Source organism: Erinaceus europaeus, chromosome 13, assembly GCF_950295315.1.
Source record: "Erinaceus europaeus chromosome 13, mEriEur2.1, whole genome shotgun sequence".
Taxonomy (NCBI): Eukaryota; Metazoa; Chordata; class Mammalia; order Eulipotyphla; family Erinaceidae; genus Erinaceus; species Erinaceus europaeus.
In genome coordinates, this window is record NC_080174.1 from 12,565,739 (window position 1) to 12,590,117 (window position 24,379).

Here is a 24,379-nt window from a genome sequence, read left to right on the forward strand (position 1 = left end):
TAGGAGAAGAGGGGGTACAACTTCATGCAATTTCCAACACCAGATCTCCATATCCCATCCCATCCCATCCCCTCCCCTTCCCTGATAGCTTTCCTATTCTTTTTAAAAAATATTTATTTATTTATTTATTCCCTTTTGTTGCCCTTGTTGTTTTATTGCTATAGTTATCATTGTTGTCGTTGTTGGATAGGACAGAGAGAAATGAAGAGAGGAGGGGAAGACAGAGAGGGGGAGAGAAAGATAGACACCTGCAGACCTGCTTCATTGCCTGTGAAGCGACGACACCCCTGCAGGTGGGGAGCCGGGGGTTTGAACCGGGATCCTTACTCCAGTCCTTGAGCTTTGCGCCACCTGCGCTTAACCCGATGCACTACTGCCCGACTCCCAGCTTTCCTATTCTTTAACCCTCTGGGAGTATGGACCCAAGGTTCCCCAGTGAACCCCTCCCCCCAGCTCTTCTGCACTATGATTAGTCAACAACTTCTTTGGCTTTATACGTTAACTCTCTTTTCAGCCACCAGGTTCCAGATGCTAAAGCATTTCTTTTTTATTTTCATTTTTTCATTATCTTTATTTATTGAATAGAGATGGCCAGAAATTGAGAGGGATGAGGAGAGGGTGAGAGAAAGAGAGACACTTGCAGCCTGGCTTCACCACTCGCAAAGCTTTCCCCCTGCAGGTAGGGACCAGGAATTTGAACCTGTTCCTTGTGCGTTCGACCAGGTGCACCACCGCCTGCCACCACCACCTGGCCCCTCTCTCATCTCTCTTTCTAGCTCTATCTCTTTCTGTCTCTCTCTCAAAAAAAAAAAAATGGGCCAGGAAGGTAGCATTTGTAAGACCCAGGATTCATTTCCTGGTGCCACACAATAAATTATAGGGGGCAGGTGAGATAATTGACTTGAGAAGGCACCTACTTTGCTACTCATACAACCCAGGTTCGAACCCTGAGCCCTTGGCTCCCTGCCACTGGAGGAAACTTCAGTGCTATGAGCTCTTTATCTCCATCTCTCTCTTTCTAGCTCAAGAAGTTGAACTAGAAGCCCCAGAAATGATAAAATAAAAAAAAAAAAAAAAACAGCCCACAAAAAATCATAGGATAGAGGGGTTGGGCAGTGGCAGACCTGGTAAAGCACACACATTATCATGTGCAAGGATCTGGGTTCAAGCCCCCGGCCCCCACCTGCAGGGGGTGGGAAGCTTCATGAGTAGTGAAGCAGGGCTGAAGGTGTCTCTTTCCCTCCTCCCCTTCTTAATTTCTCTCAGTCTCTATAGAAAACATCAGAGTTATTGTGAAGGCACTGGGCCCCAGAGATAACCTTGGTGGCAAATAAACAAATAGGGAATTTTTTTTTTTTTTTAGTAAATTTCTTCATTGGATAATTAGTGGCTTACAGCTGACAGTAAAATATAGCAGTTTGTAAATGTGTAACATTTCTCAGTTTTCCACAAAACAGTTCAACCCCCACTAGGTCCCCCTCTGCCATCATGTTCCAAGACCTGAACCCTCCCCTCACCCCACTGTCTTTTGCTTTGGTGCAATACACCAACTCCAGTCCAAGTTCTGCTGTGTGTTTTCCCTTCTGATCTTTTTTTTTGACTTCTGCCTATGAATGAGATCATCCCATAAGTATCTTTCTCTTTCTGACTTATAGGGACATTGTATTTATTTATTATTGGATAGAGACAGAGAGAAATTGAGAGGGAAGGGAGAGAGAGACAGACGCCTGTAGCCTTGCTACACCATTTGTTAAGTTTTACCCCTGTAGGTGGGGACCAGGGGCTTGGACCCGAGTCCTTATGCACTGTAATGTGTGCGCTTAACCAGGTGCACCACCTCCTGGCCTTGAGACACTTTTTTTTTTAATGTAAGTTGTACAACACTCAGGAGTTATATAACAAAGCTAGCTCTACCAAGTACTACAGCAGTTAACAGCTTTAACTGCCACCTACAGACTGATAATGAGATATGTATGCATGTGCTATTTACACTTAAAAATTTTTTTTTTGTATTTTATTTATTCCCTTTTGTTGCTTTTTTTTTTTTTTTTACTGTTGTTGTTATTGATGTAATTGTTGGATAAGACAGAGAGAAATGGAGAGAGGAGGGGAAGACAGAGATGGGGAGAGAAAGACAGACACCTGCAGACCTGCTTCATTGCCTGTGAAGTGACTCCCCTGCAGGTGGGGAGCTGGGGGCTTGAACCGGGATCCTTATGCTGGTCATTGTGCTTTGTGCCACTTGCGCTTAACCCGCTGTGCTACCGCCCAACTCCCGCTATTTACACTTTTATTATCTTTTTTATAAATATCTTTTTTATTAAATATATATATATTTAAATTTATTTTCCCTTTTTGTTGCCCTTTTTTATTGTTGTAGTTATTACTGACGTTGTCGTTGTTGGGCAGGAGAGAGAGAGAAATCAAGAGAAGAGGGGAAGATTGAGGGGGGAGAGAAAAATAGACACCTACTGTGAAGTGACTCCCCTGCAGTTGGGGAGTCAGGGGCTTGAACCAGGCACCACATGTGCTTAACCTTCTGCGCTACCGCTCGACGCCCCCGGCCCCTATTATTATCTTTATTTATTGGCTAGCCATAAATGGAGAGGGAAGAGGGAAGTGGAGAAGGAGAGAAACAGCGGTTTCCCTCTCCCTCTCCATCTCTCCTTTCCCTCTCAACTACTCTGTCTCCAAAACAAACAAATAAGAAAGAAAGAAGACATCTTCAGCCAGGCCCCAACCCTCCATACAGACTAGAATCTATTCCAACAAAGGACTTACCAGATTTCCTTCTGAGCCGGTAGGGGGCAGAGCTATCTTTAGAGGCAGCAGACACTCTGGTCTCGCCATCTGGGCTGTAGGTGAAGCCTGGGTGATCTGTAATGACAGAACCATTTCCCTGAGAGGAGCCCAGGACACGGTGGCTCAGTGTCTTGCCTTCCTCACCAGGTGTGGCTCGACTCCACCGTCCTTAATGGTGCCCAGTGTCTCAGGACTTTTTTTTTTTAATTTTTTAAAAATATTTATTTTATTTATTTATTCCCTTTTGTTGCCCTTGTTGTTTTATTGTTGTGGTTATTATTATTATTGTTGTTGTTGTTGGATAGGACAGAGAGAAATGGAGAGAGGAGGGGAAGACAGAGAGGAGGAGAGAAAGATAGACACCTGCAGACCTGCTTCACCACCTGTGAAGCGACTCCCCTGCAGGTGGGGAGCCGGGGTTCGAACCGGGATCCTTATGCCAGTCCTTGTGCTTTGCGCCACCTGCACTTAACCCGCTGCGCTACAACCCGACTCCCAGGACTTTTTTTTTTTACTTCCCCTGGGACTTCTCTGAGGAGTGTGCTATTGAAGTTAGAATCTCTCTGAGCTGTCTCTCTCTCTCTCTCTCTCTCTCTCTCACACACACACACACATACACACACTTTCTGTACATTTTCTTAAATTTTAGTATTATTTGCCTTCAGGGTTACCGAGGGGCTCGGTGCTGGCAATACGAATCCACTGCTCCTGGTGGCCATTTGTTTCCATTTTTTCAAAATTGGAGGGTGTGGGTAGATAGCATAATGGTTATGCAAAAAGACTCTCATGCCTGAGGCTACAAAGTCCCAGGTTCAATCCCCTACATCACCAAAAGCCAGAGCTGAGCAGTGCTCTGGTAAAAAACAAATAAACAAAAAAAAACCTAATAACTTGGAGCCAGGTGGTGGCGCGCCTGGTTGCACGCACATGGTACATACAGTGCACAAGGACCCACCTGCAGGGAGAAAGCTTCACGAGTGGCGAAGCAAGAGAGAGAGACAGACACTTGTAGACTGCTTCGCTGTTTGGGATGCATTCCCACTGCAGGTGTGGAGCCGGAGGCTTGAACCTGGATCCTTGAGCTTAGTACTATGTATGCCACTGCCCAGCCCGTGTATATATATGGAGAGAGAGAGAGGAGGTGGGGGAGAGGGAGAGGGAGAGAGAGGGAGATATACTACAGCTTATAGCACTGAAGCCTTAGGCAGGCAATGCAGTGGGGACGGGCTCAAACCAGGGTTGTACCTGCAACCAAGCTGAACAGATTTTCTGCCCCCTTCTGTGGAGTGAGGTGGAAAACACAGTGGGATATTGTTAGTATTGTGAACGTTACTAATATTTACTTTGTTGTCACAGGCGCATCACCACTCTGGGATGACATGTATAAAGATTTTATCTAGGGGGCTGGGCAGTGGTGCAGCAGGATAAAAGCGCACATGGCGTGAAGCGCAAGGATCCCGCTTCGAGCCCCGGCTCCCCACCTGCAGGGGAGTCGCTTCACAGGTGGTGAAGCAGGTCTGCAGGTGTCTCTCTTTCTCCGACCCCTGTCTTCCTCTCCTCTCATTGATTTCTCTCTGTCCTACCCAACAACAACAACAGCAATACAACAACAATAATAACAACAACGATGTTAAAAAAAAAAACAAGGGCAATAAAAGGGGAAAAATGGCCTCCAGGAGCAGTGGATTCATAGTGCAGGCACTGAGTCCCAGCGATAACCCTGGAGGAAAAAAAAAAAAAAGAAAGATTTTATTTATTTTAATGAGAAAGATACAGGAAGAGACAAAAAGAGAGGATGACCAGAGCACTGCTCAGCTCTGGTTTATGGTCAGGCTGGGGATTAAACCCTGGACCTCAGAGCCTCAGGTAGGGTCTTTTGTTTAACCATTATGCCGTCTCCCCAGCCCTGGGTGGACTTTTTCAAACAGAGACAGAGACAGAGACAGAGGCAACCATAGCACCAAGACTTCTCCCAGTGATACAGGAACTGGACTGGAAACTGGCCTGTGTATAAAACAAGTACACTCCCATGTACTTACCAGCCTTTGACCTTATTTTGAAAACAATTTTTTTGTGTGTGTGGGGTTGTAGGGAGAGAACCTGACCCACCCCAGGAGAATATTCTGCATTGTTCGCTGTTACTGAAGCCCAGAAATGTGGCTGGCACGTGTCTCCCCGACCGGCCTGGGCATTGCGAAGAGTGTGCCACAGCTGACAGCTCTAGTCACCCAATTAACCAACAGCCTTCTCACAACCCATACTCTTTTTTTTTTTTTCTTTCAACTTTCCCTTTTGTTGCCCTTGCCCTCTCTTTTTTTTTTTTTTTTTTTTTAACTGTTGTTGTTGTTGATGTCATTGTTGGATAGGACAGAGAGAAATGGAGAGAGGAGGGGAAGACAGAGAGGGGGAGAGAAAGATAGACACCTGCAGACCTGCTTCACCACCTGTGAAGTGATTCCCCTGCAGGTGGGGAACCTTAAGCAGTCCTTGTGCTTTGCGCCACCTGTGCTTAACCCACTGCGCTACCATCCCTACTCCCACAACCCATACTCTTATCAGCTCTAAGGTCGGACCTGTACCAGACCCAAACAGACAATGACATTTTCAGATTCTGTAAAGGAAAGGAAACTTACGGATGGCGTCCATTTCAAGTATTGCTTGCTTGGCCTGAAAGGGGGGAAAAAAAAAGCTATAATTGTAATAGTTTGCTTGCCTTATTTTATTTATTATTATTTTTTCTTTTTTATTGCTACCAGAGTTATTGCTGGGGCTTGGTGCTGGAACTACGAATTAACCACTCTCATCAGTCACTTCTTTCCTTTGTTTTCCCCTTCTTGTTTTCTTTTTTTCTATTATACTTGATAGGACAGAGAGGAATTGAGAGGGAAGGAGAGAGAAAGATAAGACACCTGCAGACCTGCTTTATTGGCTGTGAAGTGCTCCCTGCAGGTGGGGAGCTCGAACCCGGGTCCTCGTACATGATAATATGTGCGCTTAACCAGGGGTGTCACCACCCAGCTCCTTGCCTTATGTATTATTTGCCTTCTTCTTTAAACTATCAATCCTAATATGAGCCTTATTAAACTGTTTAAATGATTCAAAACTTAATACTGTGCACATACACACTGCGGTACTATGCAGCTATTAAAGGCCACGAGTTCATCTTCTTTGCTATACCGTGGTCAGAACTCACGGCATCTGTTGAATGAGACCAGCCAGAAAGAGAAAGGCCAACACCAAATCATCTCACTTCTAGGTAGAACTTAAGAACAAAGGGCAGAAAGCGAAAGCAAACATAAGGTGAAAATCTGACTGGGTGGTGGCCTACTGCACCAAACATCGGGCTCTGGACAAGGAGGGAAACGGACAGGATGAAAGGACACTGGGGTCCTGGTGTGTCCCCTGGGTACCAAATCAAAGGGAGATGAAAAGTTATGCTTATGTGTTAGACTGTGCTCTAGGGGCTGGGTGGTGGTGCACCTGGCTGAGTGCACGTTACAACGTGCAAGGACCCGGATTCAAGCCCCTGGACGCCACCTGTAGGAGGAAAGCTTCATGAGTGGTGAAGCACTCTGCAGGCTGCAGGTGTCTCTCTGTCTCTTCTTCTCTGTCTATCCCTACCCTCTCCATTTCAAGAAGAAAGTATAGGAACTGAATTTAGATCAACCCAGCAGCCCTCCACACTTCACAGGACCCATTCGGGTCTGATTGCAAAAAAAAAAAAAAAAAAAAAAAGGGGGTGGGGTGGGGTGGGGAAGGGTGGAAGGTCTCTTCTCTTTCCAGCTCCTTACGGGTATGCTGCAGATATATTCATCGAATTCACTCCGATTTCTACAGCACCCGCTTCATATACTCTGCATGTGTGAACTCCGAAGGCCTTCAGCTGAGAGCCCAGGTCCTGCACTTAACAAGCTAAGTAACTTCCTGCCTCTGAATGTGTCTTGTCCACCATCAGAATCCCTGTGGGACGTCAATGACAGACAATCTGAATCCTTAACAAGCCTCCTTGCCTCAGAGGGGAACCCACTTGATAAACCTTCACCCTGACTTGTATACTCACGCCTCCCCACCATCCCCAAGTTCAATGCTCTGAGACTCCTTTCTTTGTCTTGCAATCGCTGCCAGAAGTTGTCACTCTTTGGGGGCATGTGTGTGTGTGTGTGACTGACATGCGTGAACTTCCTGCCATAAATCATTCTGCTGTAGGATTCAAAGCACAGGAACTTTAATGGAGGGGCCTTTCGTACCTAAATGAAGGCCAGTTTTCTTTTTAAAGATTTTATTAATTTTATTAATGAGAAAGATAGGAGGAGAGAGAGAAAGGGCCAGACATCACTCTGGTACATGGGCTGCCGGGGATTGAACTCAGGCCCTCATGCTTGAGAGTCTAGTTCCTTAACCACTGCGCCACCTCCCAGACCACGAAGGCCAGATTTGCTTTCCAAAGGGAATACAACTTGATTATATTATCCAGTACATGCCTGTGTGTTGGCACACCTTGTGGTGTCACAGTCAAAATAATGAGGATAAGTGAAAATTATATTTGGTTTTAAAAAAAAGGAGTGTAGACTTGATGTAGTCATTTTAATTTTGAGAAAACAAGAAAAAATTATAACTCATATTCATTTTCATAAATATATATTTATGAGAGAGAGAACAAACATACCAGAGCACCACCTTGGCATATGAAGTCCCAGGGATCAAACTCTGGACCTCACACCTACAAGTCCTATGCTCTACTGTTCATCTACCTCCAGGGTCATCTTTCTGTCAAATTTAGAGTTTGAGGCTAGTGGCTAGAAATCGTATTCCAAAATGTTGGCTCGATTTCTGTGAAAAGTTTATAGAAACATATTGATTTCCAGAATCAAAATTTTCTGCCTTCCTCTTTATTCTTAATTAACTTGGTTAAGAGTTAGTGTAAACACCGTGATATATCAGAACAATCTATTTCCCGGAAATTGCCAGATTTCTGTAACCCTGACTTAAGAATTTAATTCTTTCCATTCCTGACAATGAGCATGTCAAAGGCTCTATTTCCAAATTGTCCACAAGAGGGCAGCCAGGAGCCATCACTGAACTGCAGTGAAGCCTGGAGAGAGCCAGAGAGAATCCCACTGAATTTCAAATCTCAGGCTTAACGTTTTCACCCGGTTATAGATGTTTCAGTGCTCACATTTCCCTGCTATGGATTTCTTCTATTTAATAGGGATGAAGGGGGGTCGGGCGGTGGCGCAGTGGGTTAAGCGCAAGTGGCGCAAAGCGCAAGGCCTGCGTAAGGAACCCGGTTCGGGCCTCCGACTCCCCACCTGCAGGGGAGTCGCTTCACAGGCGGTGAAACAGGTCTGCAGGTGTCTTTCTCTCCCCCTCTCTGTCTGCTCCTCTCTCCATTTTTCTCTGTCCTGTCCAACAACGAACAACATCAACAATGGTAATAATAATAACCACTACGAGGCTACAACAACAAGGGCAACAAAAGGGGGAAGAAATAGCCTCCAGGAGCAGTGGATTCATGGTGCAGGCAGCGAGCCCAGCAATAACCCTGGAGGACAAAAAAAAAAAAGGGATGAAGATATTTGAAAACTTGGAGAAAAGAATTTCCAAAACAGCCTAGAGGAAAGATGCAATACAGAAATTCTTGGGCATAAATAAAATAGAAAGTCAGGGTAATATACCACTCTTGTGGATACAGTTTACTGTTTAAAGTGTGTTTTCATCACCACTGGGAACCCTGTGGTTAGGAAGCTTTCTGGAACCAGACAGGACTTTGAATTCAAGGTCTCCCAATCAAAACAGGCTTTGAGTCCAGGTTCAGCCACGAGCTGATCATAGGCACCTGAGCAATTTCTTTCAAGTCTCGGAGCCTCTGTTTTGCTTCCTCTAGAATGGGAAGGACAGACCCTCCCTTCTGAGCGTGCAGAAAGAATGGAAAGTGCTTAGCACTGTGTATGTTCCGAAAACTGTGGCTAAATCTTTTGTTTTGTTTTCTCTCTCTCTTTCTCTCGCCTCCAGGCTTATCACTGGGGTTTGGTGCCTGCACTACAAATCCACTGCTCCTGGATGCCAGCTTTTTTATTGTTCTTGTTGCTGCTGCTGCTGCTGGACAGGACAGAGAGAAATGGAGAGAGGAGGGGAAGACAGAGAGGGGGAGAGAAAGAGACACCTGCAGACCTGCTTCACCGCCTGTGAAGCGACGCCCCTGCAGGTGGGGAGCTGGGGGGGGGGGGCTCGAACCAGGATTCCTGAGTGGGTTCTTGTGCTTTGTACTATGTGCTTAACCCGACCCCCTTCTTTTTTTTCTCTTAAATTTCCACCAGGGTTTTTGCCTATGTCCAGTGCCTGCATGATGAAGCTATCGCTCCTGGTGTGTGTCTGTGTGTTTTAAATACAGACAGAAAGAACAAGGGGCACGGAGGGGAGGGAGATAGAGAGTCATCTGCAGGACAGAAAGAACAAGGGGCATGGAGGGGAGGGAGATAGAGAGTCATCTGCAGCACAGAAAGAACAAGGGGCATGGAGGGGAGGGAGATAGAGAGTCATCTGCAGCACAGAAAGAACAAGGGGCATGGAGGGGAGGGAGATAGAGAGTCATCTGCAGGACAGAAAGAACAAGGGGCATGGAGGGGAGGGAGATAGAGAGTCATCTGCAGCACAGAAAGAACAAGGGGCACGGAGGGGAGGGAGATAGAGAGTCATCTGCAGCACAGAAAGAACAAGGGGCATGGAGGGGAGGGAGATAGAGAGTCATCTGCAGGACAGAAAGAACAAGGGGCATGGAGGGGAGGGAGATAGAGAGTCATCTGCAGCACTGCTTCACCCTTTGTGAAGCTTCCTTTCTGCAGATGGAGACCAGGAGCTTGAACCTGTGTTCTTGCCGATGATAACATGTGTGTTATACTGGGTATACCATTACCCAGACCTCCCCACTCCCCCCCAAAACTTTTTTTTTAAAAAATCTATTTATTGTGGGGGTTAATGTTTTACAGTCGACAGTAAATACAATAGTTTGTACATGTATAACATTTTCCAGTTTTCCATATAACAATTCAACCCCCCTCATTTAAAAAAATATTTTATTTTATTTTTGAGAGAAATGCAGAGAGAGAGAGAGAGACACAGAGAGACACACCAGAGCACTGCTCAGTTCTGGCTTATGGTGGACTGAACCTGGGACTTAGGAGACTCAGGCATGAGAGTCTGTTTGCATAACCATTATGCTATCCCCCCTGCCCATTTTTTTTTTCTCTTAAGAGTCTAAAAAGATCAGGGCTTTGGACCAAAGCAGGATTCTCCTATGACTGTCTTCACTATTTGTATTATCATTAACTTTTAGTTTTGCCATTAGGCTTATTGATGGGGTCTCACTCTTTAATGATCCTTCTGCTCTGGTAGAATCTCTCTCTCTCTGTTTAGAGGCATTTTTTGCAGTCTTTTTGCAGGATCTTATGTTGTCTCCTGGCCCTTTGGTCTGACTGTTTATTCTGTATGCTTTAAAATTTTTTTTTTATCTTTATTTACTTTTTCTATTTTTTATTAATTTTTTATTATCTTTATTTATTTATTGGATAGAGACAGTCAGAAATTGAATGGAAGGGAGAGAGAAAGAGAGAGAGAGAGAGGGAAAGAGACAGAGAGACACCTGCAGCCCTGTTTCACCACTTGCAAAGCTTTCCCCCCGCAGGTGGACCGGGGGCTTGAACCTGGGTCCTTGAGCATTGCAACACGTGCACTCAACCAGGTGCACCGCCACCTGGCCCCTATTCTGTATGCTTTGAGAGAATGAGAGTGAGACAGAAAGAGGGAGAAATACAGGAGAGAGAGAGAGAGGGAGAGAGAGGGAGAGAACAGGAGGAGAGGCAGAGAGAGGAGAAACACCAAAGCATCCCTTAGCCATCCATTCGTTTCCCTGGTGCTTTGATGTCCCCGTGTGCTGGGGGCTGAACTCAGGACCTTGAGCATGGCAGGCATGCACTTCAGCTGCTGAGTTATTCTCCCATCACCTTTGCCTTCTCTTCCTTTTTTCCTTTCTCCTTCTAAGCAGAGCACTGCTCAGCTCTGGCTTGTGGTCGTGCCAAGGACTGAACCTGGGACCTCAGAGCCTGAGGCATGAGAGTCTATTGCACAGTCCGCTGTGCTACTTTCTCCGCCTACTCCCTTTTCTCCGGCGATTGTTCTGAGCCTTCCCACGCCCTCTCAGGCACCCAACCCTACCTGTGCCGTGCCTGAGTCACCCCACAGGTGACATCATCACGACATATGTGATGTCAAACCCTTCCTCTGCCCTCGGAGCCACTCAACCATTTCTGGACCTTTCTTCTTGCTTAACTCAGGGGAGATGTCTATGACTGGGATCATCCCATCTTCACCCTGTTCTTTCTGACTTATCTCACTTAACATGATTCCTTCAAGCTCCATCCAAGATGAAGTGAAGAAGGTGAATTCACCATTTTTAAGAGCTGAGTAGTATTACATTGTGTATAGAAAAACCACAACTTGCTCAGCCACTCATCTGTTGTTGGACACCTGGGCGGCTTCCAGGTTTTGGCTATTACAAATTGTGCTGCTGTGAACATAGGTCTACACAGATCTTTTTGGATGGTTGTGTTTGGTTTGTTGGGCTATATCCCAGGAGAGGAATTGCAGGATCATAGGGGAGGTCCATTTCTAGCCTAGAGAGATGAGAGTTCTCTAGACTGCTCTCCACAGAGGTTGGAGCAATTTACATTCCCATCAGCAGTTCCTTTTCCCTTCTCTCTTATTTACTGACTCAATCTATAATCCATCCATCTAACCACCCATCCATCTTATGTGATACTGGGGTCTTATTGTGCATGTGTGATACCCCTGTTAAGTGGCCTTTCTTGGTCTAATTTCTTAATGTTTTTGAGAGAGAAAGAGAGGGAGTGAAAGAGGAGAGGAGACAGCACAGCTCTACCATTGAGTTTCTGCTGGTGCTGTCCATGGTGCTCTCTGCGGTACAGGGCTTGTACACAGGGCCCCATGTATAGTAAGTCCCAACTACCTTCTTTTAAAAATCTATTTTGACTGCTGGAGCACAATGAAGGAAGCATATTTTTTTCCATCATTCTTTTCGTTTATATAAGGGGTGTGCTCTACCACCGAGCCCCCTCTGCCACCTCTGGGGGCATCTCAGACTGTCCCCCCCACTCCCTCTCTTGACAGTCTCCCCTTCCTCCCTCTGTCACCTCATCTTGCCCCTTCCACCTTCTCACTACCTTGCTGGGGCCTCTTTCTGTTCTCCAAATCCCTCACACCTTGGAGATGGCTCAGATGCTGAGCTTCCCAAGGGCTCATGTTTCCTTTGAAACACTCTTTATGGGCCTGGGTATCAAATCTCGGGACTTCAATTACTGCCTGTGTGAAGGGAGTCTCCAGCTCCCTGGCTCCCCAGACCTGAATTTCTGCCTCTGGCAGCCCCGCCCCTGCACAGGCAGCAGTGAACACACCTGCCTCTTGCTTCTACCCAACTGGTTCTTCTCCTTGGCGACCTGTTCCGAACTCATAACACATCCTTCTTGGCACGGATGCTTGCTAATCTCTGACTCCTACCTGTTGTTCTCCTCGTGCAAAACTCAGTTCCTTCCAGTCTGGCAATGGGTTCTGTACCTGCTTCCCCTATTTCTGGGGTTCCCTGCAGCTTCCTCTCTTTTCCAGAAAATTCTACTGGCTCCCTTATTCGAATCCTGCTTCCTGTCTCACTTCTTCAAATCTGGTATCTCATTTAAACTTTTGAGCCAACATTTTCATTTTTTTAAAAACTATTTTGGGGGCCGGGTGGTGGCACACCTGGTTGAACGCACAGGTTATAATGCGCAAGGACCCAGGATGGAGCCCCTGGTCTCCACCTGCAGGCGGAAAGCTTTGCAAGTGGTGAAGCAGTGTTGCAGGTGTCTCTCTTCTATTTTCCTCATCCCTCTCAATTTTTGATGGTCTCTATCCATAAATAAATAAAGACACAAAAAAAGTAAAGTCATTTATTTTGGAGCCAGGCAGTAGTGGCACACCTGGTTGAGTGCACATGTTAGTTACCACATGCAAGGACCTGAGTTCAAGTCCCCACTCCCCACCTGGAGCGGGGAAACTCTACAAGTGGTAAAGTGGGACTGTAGGTGACTCTCTCTTTCCCTTCTCTATCTCCCCCTTACCTCTCAATTTCTGTCTCTGTCCAGTAAAATAAAAATAAATGAAATATAATATTTAAAACATAATTAAAAAATTTATTTCATTTACAGAGAGAGAGAGAGAGAGAGAGAGAGAGAGAGAGGGAATGAGTGCAGGAGGGAGAGAGGAAGAAGCAGGATAGGGCCTTACCCCACCATATGTGATAGTGGGGACTGAACTCAGGACCTCATGTTTGAGAGTCCAACACATCATCTACTGTGCCACCTTTTGAGAGAGGAGAGACACCACAGCACTGCTCCACCACCCATGAAGATCTCCCTGCCTTGTATCTCTTATGTGCTATCAGGTCTTGAACCTGGTTTTTAAGCAGAGTGAGGCACAATCTTTTAGGGGTGATATTTCCAGGCCACAGTGGGGAAAACATGAAAAAACAACACATGATCTCCAGAGTTTCTACATGAGAAGGTTTTCAGAAATATATGCTATTTCTCTCTCTCTCTCTCTCTCTCTCTCTCTCTGGTTTTTTATTGTTTCCAGGGTTATCACTGGGGTTCAGTTCACTTTGAATCCACTGCTCCTAGTGGCCACAGTTTCCATTACTGGACAGGACAGAGAGAAATGGAGAGAGGAGGGGGAGACAGAGATGGAGAGAGAAAGACAGACACCTGCAGACCTGCTTCACTGCTCATGAGACGAACCTCTGCAGGTGGGGAGCTGGGGACTTGAACCCAGATCCTTGTGTCTCTTAGTACTATGTGCGCTGCTTAACAGGATGTGGTACCGCCCAGCCCCTCCGTGTGCTACTTCCCAATCTTTGTTTCCTGGTCTTAACCAGGGCTTCATGGCTCCAAGCCAACTTTTTTTTTTTTTTTCCCAGAAAGAGAGAGACAAAGGGAGAGAGCAAGATCCCATAGCACTGATGGAACAGGTGAGCTATTCTGCCAGCCTGCTTTTCCTTACTTTGAAGTTAAATATTTATTCCTGTGCAGTTGCCTTCCTGGGAGCTGGTTCTCTCATATATTTATCACCCTCTGTCCCCCTTGTCTTACCTTAGCTGGAATCTTTGCTGCGTGGTTCTCCAGAATCAGTCTCTTGAGGTGCAGCACCCAGAGGCGTTTGTCTTGCTGGGATTTTGCCTACCGGGAGGATATTGGGAGAGTCAGACAACCCTCACCTCCACCACACTCACAAGATACCGACACTCTCATTCCCCTCTGATGAGGTCGGAAATACACTGTGTGGGCAAAACATTCTGGAAAGTTCTAGAACGTTCTGGAAAGGGATGCAACATTCATGGCCCTGCTGTTACCTGAACTGTGTGCTGCAGCTTGGGGTTCTTATAGTGGAAGACGCTAAAGCTGAGGGGCTCCTTTGGGATCACTTCCACAAGCATGAGGTTGCCACACTGGAAGGAGAGCAGAGGAAAAGTGAGACGCCCTGGGGAGAGACCAGGACTGCCCGCAAGAGCCCCCCCCCCATCTTATACCCATCACTAGCCCTACCAGGATGTGAGCTTTGTATGTAAATGTGTCATCTCTCTTCTTGGTGATGAGAAGCAGCTTGTCAAAGAGGAAGAGGGTCCTCTCATTCTTGGCTCGCTGGAGGCGGAAGGTGCCCTCAAGGACCAGCTCCCCATAGCTGGTCAGGTCTGGGCCCTTCCAGTTAGTGAGCAGGCTCTGTATCTCCTGAAAGCAGCAAAGTGCCATGGGGTTACACAGGAAGGCAAGGCATGGGGGTTCATCAGAATGTTCTCTGATGCCCAATGTTCAAACTTTTATGTTGATGAGTGGTGGCATCATTCAGGGTTAACTGAAACGAACCAGACTGTGATGTTTTTTTCCTCTTGTTGTTGGATAGGGCAGAGAGAAACTTAGAGGAGGAGGGGAAGACAGAGAGGGGGAGAGACCTGCTTCAGACTTGTGAAGTGACCCCCCTGCAGGTGGGGAGTCGGGGGGGCTTGAACTGGCATTCTTGTGCAGGTCCTTGAGCTTTGTACCAACTTGCACTTAACCTGGTGAGCTACTGCCTGACCACTGAGTTGCCAATTTCTTATTTCCATTCCTTCATAACCCCTGGGTGATGATGATGGTTTCTGAACACATCTTTCGAAAGCTAATGAGGCCACCTTCTCAGGCACCTGTCCCTTGCTTTGTCATCCCTTATTTCTAGACAAAAATCCTTCAGAATTAGTCACTTGTAAATCTTCTTCTAGAATCTTAAGATAATATACCACAGTAAGTAACTCCAAGCCAAAAAAATATATATATGGAAAAACACAAGAGGCAGAGCTAAGCAATTTCCTGACACTAATTCTACTTTTTTTTGGGGGGGCGATATTTTTCCTAAACTCATCTTTATGAGCAACAGGTGGAACAAAAGAACAGGAGACTAGAACACTGCTCATCGCTGGTGTATGAGGAACTGGGAATCGAACCTGGGAACCTCAGGCTTGTAACTCATGTACTGCACCACCGCGCTATCATCCCAGTCTATTTCTTCACCATTGTGATTTTTACTGAAAGTTGATCAGCACATGCAATGCCAGGGTTTGAACTCAAGATCTCATGCTCAAGAGTCCAATGCTTTATCTACTGTGCCAACTCCTGGGCTAGAGAATGAACCCAGGGTCTCGTGCATGTGCCTCTCCACCTCTGAGAAACCACCCTTGTCCAACTTTTCATTATTTCTTTGAGAAAGAGAGAGGAGAGACACACTACCATCCACAGAACTCTCCTGGGTGTTGTCAATCTTCTGTGGGTCTGAACCCAGGGCCATATGCACTGCAAGGCTGCTCTAGCCACCCCATGATTCATATTCTGGGCACCTTGATTTTTCTGGAGGGAGAGTGTTGGTATGTTTCTAAATCCTGCTTATAAGACCTTCTGTTTTGATAATCACATTAGGTTTGCTTGTATTACTTACGATGTATTCTATTTACATAACCACTGTTATTTATTTATTTATTTTCTATTATTTTTATAGGGGAATTAATGTTTTACATTCAACAGTAAATACAATGGTTTGTACATGCATAACATTCCCCAGTTTCCCATATAACAATACAACCCCCACTAGGTCCTCTGAATCCTTCTTGGACCTGTATTTTCCCCACCCACCCACCCCAGAGTTTTTTACTTTGGTGCAATATGCCAATTCCATTTCAGGTTCTACTTGTGTTTTCTTTTCTGATCTTGTTTTTCAACTTCGGCCTGAGAGTGAGATCATCCCATATTCATCCTTCTGTTTCTGACTTATTTCACTCAACATGATTTTTTTCAAGGTCCATACATAACCACTGTTAACTGTTAAGCACTCCCCCTGACTCTGGGACATTGGTTTAATCCTCACTAGTTCACGCTTTTCCCTTCTTTCCCTTCTCCCCGGCCCCTATCCTACGTACTTCCTTGTTCCTGACTCTTCCGCCTCAGGAGAGATGCAGGACAGAATTGTGTTGTGATTAGAAGAGATTAGATTGTTGAACCGCATCCCCGCTCGTCAATAGATAGATACTGCTTCCCAGCTCAGCCATGAGTCCCTGGTCGTCTCTCTCTCCCGCCTGCGAAGCCAGCCCGGCAGGAGAGCTACGGGCACAGCCATGAATGAGGGGCATCTGACTGGGAAAAGGACAGAGGCGGGTGCATCCCAGCGCCCCCAGGCCTCGCCCTGGACTGGGCTCACCTGCAGGCGAACTGCGTGCTCGTGCTTCCTCTTCATGTCATTGATGTGCCAGGCCACCCGCTGCATTGTGTCGATGGCCTCCAGCACCACGTCGTAGCCCTCCGTGTCCTTGTGCAAGTGATTCTCTAGCTCCTAGAGCAACGGGGAAGCAGGTGGTCAGTCTCAAGCCTACCTCAGCAAAGCAGGCGGTGACAGGTGTTGGCCGGGTTGTGGAGAAGTGGTGACACCCCTGTGGGAAAGATTCTGGAGAATTCTGAAACAAGGGTGGTAGTGCACATGCTTGAATGCACAAGGCCCAAAGTTCAAGCCCCAGGTCCCCACCTCCAGGGACAAAGCTTTCTAAGCGGTGAAACAGTGCTGCAGGTGTCTTTCTCCCCTCTATCATTCCTCCTCTCTTGACTCCTTTCTCTCTCTCTTTTCCCCTGACAGAGGGAAGTTGAAAGGGAAGGTAAAGTTAGGGAGAGAGATACCTGCAGCACTCCTTCACCTCTTGTGAAGCTTTTTCCCTGCAGGTGGGGGACCGGGGGCTTGAACCCAGTCCTTTGTGTGTCAACTCTACAAGGTGTGTCACTGCCTGGCCTCCAATCAAGATGTTTTTACTGACAAGTTTAAAGATAGGGACTGTCATATCATTACTTTCACCTATTGAGAATGCCTACCAGAGACCTGAGTGATCAGCAAAAGCTTATTTTTATTTATTGGCTTTTTTTATGGGATAGAGACAGAGAGAAATTGAGAAGGGAGGGAGAGAGAGGGGGAGGGGGAGGGGGAGGGAGAGAGAGAGAGAGAGAGAGAGAGAGAGAGACCTACAGCCATGCTTCACCACTCATGAAGCTTTCCCCCTGTAAGGGGGATCAGGGGCTTGAACCCAGGTCCCTGCACACTGTAATGTGTGTGCTTAACCAGGTGCACCCCCTGATTATTTTTATTTATCTTATCTGTTTATCTACTCCATTTATTTTCTTCTTTTTAAAATTATTGATTTAGTAGTGGTTGACAGTGTTATAAGATTATAGGGGTAGAGTTTCACAGTACACCCACCACCAAGGTCCAACAAACGAAAAAACTTCAGTTATTAAATTGAAGTTTTAGCTGCTTGAAACAGCAGTGACTCTGTGTGAGCATCTGACACAGAGAGAAGAGGCCACGGACAACTAGACCATTCCTATGACGTTTGCCATGCAGACTCGTGAGTGTGGTGGGTTGAAGGTGGAACCTTGTGGGGTAACTTGTGGAGCTCAGCTACATTGCTTTACAGTTACACTTCATATGCATCTGGCTCTACTCTCTCTAAGTGCTCAAGCTTTCCATCCAGTTAGGACCTGGGGAGAAGTCCCATTTTCTTTAAACATTTTTTTCTATTTATTTATTTATTTTTGGATAAAGACAGAGAGAAATTGAGAGGGGAGGGAGAGATAGATAAAGAGACAGAGAGACATCTGCAGCCTTGCTTCACTACTTGTGAAGCTCCCCCCCCCACACACAGGTGGGGAGCAGGGGCTTGAACCCAGGTCCTTGCACATTGTAATACGTGCACTTAACCAGGTGCACCACTGCCTGACCCCTCCAATTTCTCTCTTCTCCTCTTCCCTCCCCTCCCCTCTCTTCCCCTTCCTTCCTTTCCTTCCTTCCTTCCTCCCTCCCTCTCTCCCTCTCTCTCTCTCTTTCTTTCTTCCTTTCTCTCAGCAAAGTTTTGCTGAGGCTTTTGCACCTGCATTATTCTGTCAGTCCAAACAGACTTTTTTTTTTTTAATCTTTACTTATTGGATAGAGATGGTAAGAAACTGATATGGAAAGGGGAAGATGAGAGAGAGACAGAGAGACACCGGCAGCACTGCTTCACAACTTGCAAAGCTTTCTCCCTACATGTGGGGACTGGGGACTCAAACCGGGGTCCTTGTGCATTGTAACACATACACTCAGCCAGGTGCACCACTACTGAGCCCCACATGTAGAATCTTCTTACCTTTCCTTCCATACAGAGATTGAGAGAGTGAGAGACAGAGAGGGAGAGAGGTAAAGGGAGCCACCACAGCACTGCTCTACTGCTCATGAAACTTCCCCTACCATGTAGGTGGTGGCTGGGGGCTTGAACCCAGGTCCTTGAGCATGGTCAGATGCGTTCTCTACTGGCTGAGCTATCCACTGGCCCCCAGAAAACTCCCTTTTCTTTGAATCAGTTGTTAGAAGGGTCTTGTGAAACCATGGCACTGAACTAAGGAACTCGTAGGTACATTCAAGGTCAACAGCAAATGTAAAAAAAAAATTATAATAATTTTTAATCTGAGAGGCAAGCCTTTTTATCAAAAGCAGACTCAGAAAACAGGGTGTTCTTCTGAAGCAATCTTCACGGATGGCCAAACAACTTTGAAGTGCTGCAAGTGACATGGAAGGAACAGCCCATACCGACCATAAAAACAAAAACACTTCAAAGGGAACCGGAAGTCAGCTTTCTGTCACTCTTGCTGTGGCTCCCTTTTCTTGCTTTTCTCTTTTATCTATTAGATAGAGACAGAGAGAAATCTAGAGGAAAGGGGGGGACAGGGAGAGAGACACCTCTCTGCTTCAACACCCATGAAGCTTCTCCGCTGCAGGGCCGAGGGCTTGAACCCGGGTCCTCTGTGCTTGGTAATGTGTGTGATCCACCAGATGAGCCATTACCCGACACTTTCTTTTTTTCTTGATGGCCAGTTATTAGGAACTGAACCTGTATGTCCTCTTCCCAAAATCCTAACTCACTGCTTTCTTTTCTCTGTTCTTTTAAAGATTTATTTCTTTATTAATGAGAGAGAGAGAGAGAGAGAGAGAGAGAGAGAGGAGAAGGAGAGGGCCCACTATACCACCTCCTGGGCTGTTGGAGGGGTGGAGATTTGAGAGATGATGAAGTTCTGAGTGTGGGTCCCTCCCCAGTGGGCTGAATGCCCTTATAAAGCAAACTTGGCACCCAGGATGGTGGCTCAGCGGGCAGAGTGCAGGACTTGCACGTGTCTCTAGATTAGCTGTCTGGTATCATATATGCTCTGGTTCTCTCTCTCCCTTTCATAACAAAAATACCTTTTAAAAAAAATCAGTGAAAAGGGATGGATGGGGTGTTGGCACACTTGGTTGAGTGCACATGTTACCAGGCACAAGGACCTCAGTTCAGGTCTCTAGTCTCCACCAGCAGGGAAGGGGAAGCCTCGTGAGTGGTGAAGCAGTACTGCAGGTGTCTCACTTTCTCTCCTCTCCTCTCAATTTCTCTCTGTCCTATCACATTAAAAAGAAAAAAAAGGGGGTCAGGTGGTAGCGCAGTGGATTAAGCGCACGTGGCACAAAGTGCAAGGACCGGCGGTTTGAGCCCTCAGCTCCCCACCTGCAGGGGAGTCGCTTCACAGGCGGTGAAGCAGGTCTGCAGGTGTCTGTCTTTCTCTCCTCATCTTTGTCTTCCCCTCCTCTCTCCATTTCTCTCTGTCCTGTCCAACAACAAACGACATCAGCAACGACAATGATGACCACAACAAGGCTACAAAAACAAGGGCAACAAAAGGGGGAAAAATGGCCTCCAGGAGCAGTGGATTCATGGCGCAGGCACTGAGCCCAGCAATAACCCTGGAGGGAAAAAAAAAAAAAAAAAGGTTGCCAGGCATGGTGGATTCATTGTGCCAGCGTGAACCCCAGCAATAACCCAAGTGGCTAAATAAATAAAAACAAATCAGTGAAAATAAATAAATAGGGCCTTAAAAGCATGACCTCTTTCTTTCCTTTTTAAAAAATGTTTTATTGATTTATTATAGGGTAGAGACAGAGAGAAATTGAGGAGGGCGGGGTAATAAAGAGGCAAAGAGACACCTGCAGCCCTGCTTCACCACTTGTGAAGCTTCCCCCCCGCAGGTGGGGAGACCTCTTTCTATCCTGTGAGGGCACAGAGAAAAGTCAGCAGCCTACAGTGTAGAGTAGGGCTCCCCCAGAAGCCAGCCACACTGGTATCTGGTCTCAGGTGTCTCCCCTCTAGATCTCTGAGCATTAGATGTTTGCTGTTTAAGTCACCCAGCCTATGGTACTTTGACTCATCAACCCAAATGCCAGAAATACCACTTCAGCTTAGAGAGTAAGGGTGGGTTTTCTTACTGCAATTTTGTAGGGTTTTAAAGAAAAGGTTTATTTACTTGTTAATTAGAGAGAGGGAGGGGGAGGGGGAGAGAGAAAGGGGGAAGAGAAACGGGAGATTGGGGAGAGGGAGAGATAGAGACGAATCAGAGCATCACTAACACATGGGAAACTGGGGGTTGAACTTGTGACCTCGTGCTTCAGAGTCCAAGGTTTTAGCCACTTTGACACCTCCCAGGCCCCTGTAGGGATTCCAGCTTGCTCTATCTGACCCTCCTAAGTTGCTGAGCTCTGAGAAGGTTTTGCTTGTTAGGCTTCTTGACTGATGGACACCACACTGTCGGCGAGGCCCCAGTTAGAGACTCTTGAGTCACAGTCGGCTTAGATGTGACAGGTTTTATTCGGGAATGAGCATTATTTACTTACCAACTACTTAGGTACCAACTGATGAAATTAGTTCCATTCAATCCAGGAGACCATTAGTATCAATTGAGCAATCAAAGTAATTTCCTGATGTGACTTCACAGGACACATGAGTCCCCAAGGCTGAGTCACCCAGGGAAAACAGAAATTCCTGATGGGACTGGGAGGAAGCTCATCTGGTGGGCTTGGCCCTTTCCATGCTTCAAGCCCTGGGTTCAAATCCTTTTACCACATGGGAACACATAAGACCAGGGGGCTGGACAGTGGCACATGCAGTTGAGTACATGTTACCATGCACAAGGACCTGGGTTCAAATCCCTATTCCCCACCTGCACAAGGGGAAGCTTCATGAGAGAAGAATCAGTGCTGCAATATCTCTCTCTCTATTTCCCCTTCCCTCTTGATTTCTCCCTCTATCTGTCCAATATATAATAGATGAATACAATTATTTTAAAAATAAACAAAAATTAAGCTGGATCAATGGAAACACACACAGGTGCAAGGCGTTCATACCAAAAAAGAAAAGAAAAAAATACATGAGCCAAACAAACAGATGTAGACTAATTCTTCAGGTGAGAAGCCTGGAATGATCTAGAAAGGGGATAGAAGCACACAGTTAGCATGCTGACACAGAGAACTCTGGACTAGTGTCTGTCTAATAAAATAGCTTTAGTATAGTGTGAAAACTAGCAAAAAGAGCAGCTCACTTTTTATTGCTTTTCTGTGAGTCACGGGCATATATATAACAACTTATGGGATATCCCCCTGGCCCGTTAGAGCCCAGCTCTAACCACTCTGCTATCCTGTCTTTCTCCTGTTGCCATGGCCATCCATGCTCACCAGCAGAGGGAGAATTACTTGCACTAGTACTTGTCCTCTCTGCTTGTAGCAACCCCACTTGAGGGGAAGATGTGAGGACGTGAGAGCCGAGCTGCCATTGCTTCTGGAGCTTTCTTGTGTTTTGTGCTCCTGGAACCCTTTTGGGGCCGGAGCTCCAGAAAAGGGATCTGAATTCAAATGCTAAGTCAGACTCCCAAACTCCCTCAGCTGCTCACTGACCTGTGTTCTCTCTTTCCCCTCCTGCCTTCAGTTCCTCTTCTCTGGACATGCAAAAGCCCACCTGTGACAAACTGCTCTCTCTCCCAGCTGCCTCTTGAGTCTGAGGGTGGGTACGGGGTGCATGGAAATAAAGCCTAAAACAGCCTGCTTTCCCTGCATGTCACTGGCCCTGCCCAATGTGTGTGTGTGTGTGTGTGTGTGTGTGTGTGTGTGTGTGTACACCCCACTCCCCTATGGCAATTACTGTTGAAAGGAATCTTTGTCTTTGGCCCGTGTCAGTGGGGCCTGCAGACTGAGAATATAAATATCTCTAGTTCCTCAAAGCAGATTAGTCAGCTGTAAAGTATGAGTGTGGAAAACGGTTCCATATGTCTTTGGCTTGCCCTGACATATATATGTATATGATATATATTATCATATCATATATATATTATATATAAAAATATATATTTTTCCCGCCCCTCTGAAGTTAATACACACACGCCGAGTCTCCATCCCTGTTGAAACTCACATGCAGGAGGAGATGATACTTGAGAATCCGCTGAACCGGCTTCAGGAGATAGGAACCCAGAGGCAGTGAGTGTTTCAGAGTTTCCTGACGCTCCCGGAAGAACTTGGCTAGGATCTTGTTCCTCATGCACTCGGTCAGCACCGCTACAGATCTGGAAGAGGGACACAGGGCTTCAAATGGACCTTGTTCAACAGTTCATTGTATTTGTATGTCTTCTTCAAGTGTGACAGCGACTCTGCCCTAATTCAGCTTTCTAGTTCTACTCTCAACTCTGACCACATCTTCCTAGACAGTATTTCTAGGCCACCTCCATGTTAGTTACCAAGTTCAAGCACAGATTACTGAAGTTATGCACCATTAGGACCATACTAAAAATAGACTTTTTGGGGGCCGGGCAGTAGTGCTGCGGGTTAAGTGTACATAGTGTAAGGACAAGGACTGGCACAAAGATCCTGGTTCAAGCCCCTGGCTCCCCACCTGCAGGGGAGTTGCTTTACAAGTGCTGAATCAGGTCTGCAGGTGTCTTATCTTTCTCTCCTCCTCTCTGTCTTCCCCTCCTCTCTTGATTTCTCTCTGTCCTATCCAACAACAACAGCAGCAATAACAACAATAACAGTAACAAGAAAAAGGGCAACAAAAATGGGAAAAATGGCCTCCAGGAGCAGCAGAGTCATAGTGAAGGCACTGAGTCCCAGAAATACCCAGGAGGTAAAAAAAAAAAAAGGCTTCCTAGCTTCTTACCACCCTGATATCCCTATTCTCACCTGCTCTACTTCTACTTTAAAAAATACTTATTTATTTATTCCCTTTTGTCGCCCTTGTTGTTTTATTGCTGTAGTTATTATTGTTGTTGCTGTTGGATAGGACAGAGAGAAATGGAGAGATGAGGGGAAGACAGAGAAGGGGAGAGAAAGACAGACACCTGCAGACCTGCTTCACCGCTTGTGAAGCGACTTCCCTGCGGGTGGGGAGCTGGGGGCTCAAACCCAGATCATTAGGCCGGCCCTTGCACTTTGTGCCACCTGCGCTTAAACCGCTGTGCTACTGCTGGACTCCCAGTAGCTTAGTTTCTGTCCACAGTGTGTTGTGCTAAAGAAAAGCAGAACGGGATTCCTTTTCTATCCCAGGTGCCCCAAGATATTAAGTAGAGCTCCTCTGCATCTACCTCCCCCCCCAAAAAAAAAAAACTCCCTAGAAGATTAGTTAAGAGGATGCCCATAGCTTGTCCATAAAGCAAGTTAACAGGCTCATAAAGATACACACACACGTAAATTAAAATCTGCTGCTCCAGAATGTAGAAAGGACCAGGTGGAAGTCTTTTCAGCCCCTTTCTCTCCACGCCAGTAATATGTTTTCAGGATTAATTTGGAAAGTCTGGTAGAGCCAAACAATAAAATAAGACTCCTTGGAAGCAATTTAAAGAGAAGTCTGCTAATGAAGCTATAAGGACCCTTTATCTGTGCCCATCTGCTTGGAGAAGTTTTTGTTCACTGGCATTTCAGATCCCCCAGATGGAGTGAATGCAAGAGCACTCTTCATCACCAAGCCTAGGAACTTTCCTAAGGTGCTTAAGAATTGGGCTTGGTTGTTCCGTAGCCCTTTAACCATCTGAAAGGACAAGGGCATAGCATCCAGGGACAATGACAGGATCTATGCTTCTCCCTGGAGGAGTGAGGT

General features: G+C 46.3%; 1 protein-coding gene across 1 annotated transcript in view; it reads right to left on the reverse strand.

The window, feature by feature from the left end:
• Positions 1-24,379, reverse strand: part of PLEKHG1 (pleckstrin homology and RhoGEF domain containing G1) — a 100,796-nt gene that overhangs the window by 18,768 nt on the left and 57,649 nt on the right. The window contains exons 5-11 of the mRNA XM_060205328.1: positions 22,703-22,853; positions 16,624-16,755; positions 14,448-14,630; positions 14,255-14,350; positions 13,995-14,081; positions 5,436-5,469; positions 2,782-2,877 (exon numbers count right to left, since the gene is read on the reverse strand). Of these exons, the coding sequence (XP_060061311.1) occupies positions 2,782-2,877; positions 5,436-5,469; positions 13,995-14,081; positions 14,255-14,350; positions 14,448-14,630; positions 16,624-16,755; positions 22,703-22,853 (779 nt within the window). The remainder of the gene's footprint in view (positions 1-2,781; positions 2,878-5,435; positions 5,470-13,994; positions 14,082-14,254; positions 14,351-14,447; positions 14,631-16,623; positions 16,756-22,702; positions 22,854-24,379) is intronic.